The following is a 2829-nucleotide window of genomic DNA, read 5'->3' as shown; positions in this document are numbered from 1 at the left end:
TTCCCGCCGCTGCAGCGCCGGCACTTCCGGTGCGGGTGCCACAACCACTTCCGGCCGGCGCGCGCGCAGGACCGGGCGCCGAGGGTTCCGGGACATTTTGGTTCGTAGGGGCGGAGGAGGGGGCGACACCCAGAGCCTCTAGCGGGGTGGGGAAGGTCTGTGGGGCACACGGCCCCCTGCTTGGTGGGGGGCATTGCTGGCGTCAGTCCCGCTGCATGACTTAGTGCTGTGCCCTGGTACCTGGTCCCTTACCTGCCACATCCCAAGTGCCCAGTGAGTGCTGCCCAGGATTGGGGGACCCTCTGATGCAGCCCAGGACAGCATGGAGAGGTGGTGCTGTGGCCCAGGCTGGGGGTAGTAGAGCTGTGGGCTCAGCCAATTATGGGTTGTGCCCAGAGGGTGCTGCCAAAGTCACTGGAGAGCCGAGATTCAGCAAGGGGTGGCTATGAGGCCCCCAGAGCCCTTGGTGTATGGGAGAAGGGCTGAGGGAACCAGAGAATGGGAGTGCCCATGAGAGTTTGCCTGGGGAGGAGACAGGGGGCCTTGCAATAGAGGAAGGGGTCACCGAATCATAGAAAATAAGGGACCTAAGGAGATCATCTATTCCAACCCCCTACTCAAAGCAGGACCATCCCCCAACAGGTGCATAGTTTCTTAAAGTGATTTAAAGGTGTGATAGAAAGTTTATGCTAGAGGATGTATATATATAACTCTATGTATATATAGAATTATATTTTAAAAAAATCCCAGCCAAAGTTTTGTCTGGCCGGGTCTTAAAAACTACACTAGGGATGGAGATTCTACAACCTCTCTAGACAACCTGTTCCAGTGTTTTACTGATATCTAACCTAAATTTCCCTTGCTGCAACTTGAGAGCATTGCTCCTTGTTCTGTGACGATTGAGAACGGTCTAGCTCCATTCTCTTTGGAACCACTCTTCAGGTAGTTGAAAACTGCTATTAAATTCCCCCCTCCGTCTTTTCTTCTCCAGACTAAATAAGCCCAGTTGCCTCAGCCTCAGAAGTCATGTGCCGCAGCCCCTGAACCATTTTCATTGCCCTCCACTGGACTCTCTCTAATTTGTCCACATCTTTCTGTAGTGGGGAACCCACAAATGGACACAGTACCTCACCAGTGCCTAATAGAAGGGAATAATTTCATTCAGTCTGCTGGCAGCACTCTTACTCATGCAGCCCAATATGCTGTTAGCCTTCTTTGCAACACTGTTGACTCTTACTCAGTTTGTCCACTGTAACTCCCAGCTCCTTTTCTGCAAAACTGCTGCTTAGCCAGTTGGTTGCCTACTTAGGACAGAACAATGCACTGGTACAAGTGCAGGACTTTGCACTTGTCCTAATTGAACCTCATGAGATTTCTTTTGGTCCAGTCCTCCAAGTTATCAAGATTTCTCTAAATCTAAACCCTACTCTCCAGTGTATCTACTACTCCCCCCAGCTTGCTTGCTGTCATCTGCAAACTTGCTGAGGGTGTATTCTATGCCATTTTCCAGGTCATTGATGAAGACACTGAACAAAACTGGCCCCAGGACTGACCCCTGGGGCACTCCACTTGATGCCAGGTTCCAAATAGTTACTGAGCCAGTGATTACTAGGCTCTGAGCCTGATGATCCAGTTTTCTATCTACCCTACAGTCCATTCATCCAACCAACCCATACTTTCTTAGCTTGCCTGTGAGAATGTTGTGGGGGACCATATCAAAAGCCTTGCTGAAGTCAAGGTGTATCACATCCACTGCCCTCCCCACTTCCACAGAGCCAGTCACCTCATTATAGAAGGGTCCCCAGGCACACACCAGCATGGGGGAGAGGGTCCAGGGAGGGAGAGGCAGAGTGGTAGGTGCCACAGGCAGGGAGGGGCAGTGGTAGGTGCAGAAGATACCCCAAAGCAGGGCACCCTGAGGCCAGGGGAAAGTCTAGGGGGTCCTTGGGGGGACCATGGGGGTGCACAGCTGCTCTGGAGCCTAGGGAGAGCCACATGAGGATTTTGGTTGGAGGCAAAGTGGACGCTGTAGGGGCCTTCTCATGCCCTCAGGCTAGCTCAGAGTCCTGGGTTCCTGCACACAGGGCACCCTCCTGCTAGGCCTCTCAAGGTGAGGGGTGCTAGTGGCAGGGTGTCAGAGGTTCCCAGCACAGGATCCTGGCATGGGGGGGGTCCCACTTCACCCAGCCCCTGCCCCCCAGGCCTGGTTCTCATGGTGTGCAACAATCAATATTTATTTAATCAAAGAATTCAAGTCATTCAAGATCCTGAGGCTCCTGCCAGAGTGGATGGAGGGCAGTGCTGGGGGCAGGATACCCCAACTTCCCTCCTTCCTCTGCTTCTCCCTTCTGAAAGGTCCTTTGGCACCCAGACACCTGGGTCTACAGGGGTGGGGATCCTGGATGCCAGCCCCACAGGGAAAGTCTCTGGTAGCTGGACTCCTGGCTTCCCAGTGCAATGATTGGGGGGGCGGGTTCCAACTCCAGCCCCTCAAAAAGAGCACAGCACCCAGACACCTGGGTTCACAGTGAGGTTACAGGGGTTGTCCTGGATTCCAGCAAGTCCCAGGTGCCTGGTCACCTGGGTTCTCATTTCTCCCATCTTCTCACTGGTCCAGGCAGAGTTGGGGGAGTGGGTCATTCTGCTCGGGGGGAGACAGACAGAATTAGGACAGGTAGGAGGTGGTCACATTGCAGCTTGGGGGGGGACACTAATATATGAAGGAGCCAATTAACCCCTTCATTTTTGCCCCACCCCCCGAGGGGCCTGGCTCTTGGGGTGGGAGTAGGGGGGTTGCTTATGGGGGGACCCTGTCCCAGGGTTGAGGGG

At 54.0% G+C, this 2829-nt stretch overlaps 1 protein-coding gene across 1 annotated transcript in view; it reads right to left on the bottom strand.

Moving 5' to 3' along the window:
* Window positions 1-2605: 2605 nt before the first annotated feature.
* TRPM4 (transient receptor potential cation channel subfamily M member 4) overlaps window positions 2606-2829 on the bottom strand; it is a 19732-nt gene continuing 19508 nt past the window's right edge. The window contains 1 exon segment of the mRNA XM_025192181.1: window positions 2606-2641. Within this exon segment, the coding sequence (XP_025047966.1) occupies window positions 2606-2641 (36 nt within the window).

Source organism: Alligator sinensis, unplaced genomic scaffold (assembly GCF_000455745.1).
Source record: "Alligator sinensis unplaced genomic scaffold, ASM45574v1 scaffold647_2, whole genome shotgun sequence".
In the NCBI taxonomy this organism is placed as follows: domain Eukaryota; kingdom Metazoa; phylum Chordata; order Crocodylia; family Alligatoridae; genus Alligator; species Alligator sinensis.
Note: the sequence above shows the minus strand (reverse complement) of the source record. Positions and strands in the feature narration are given on the sequence as shown.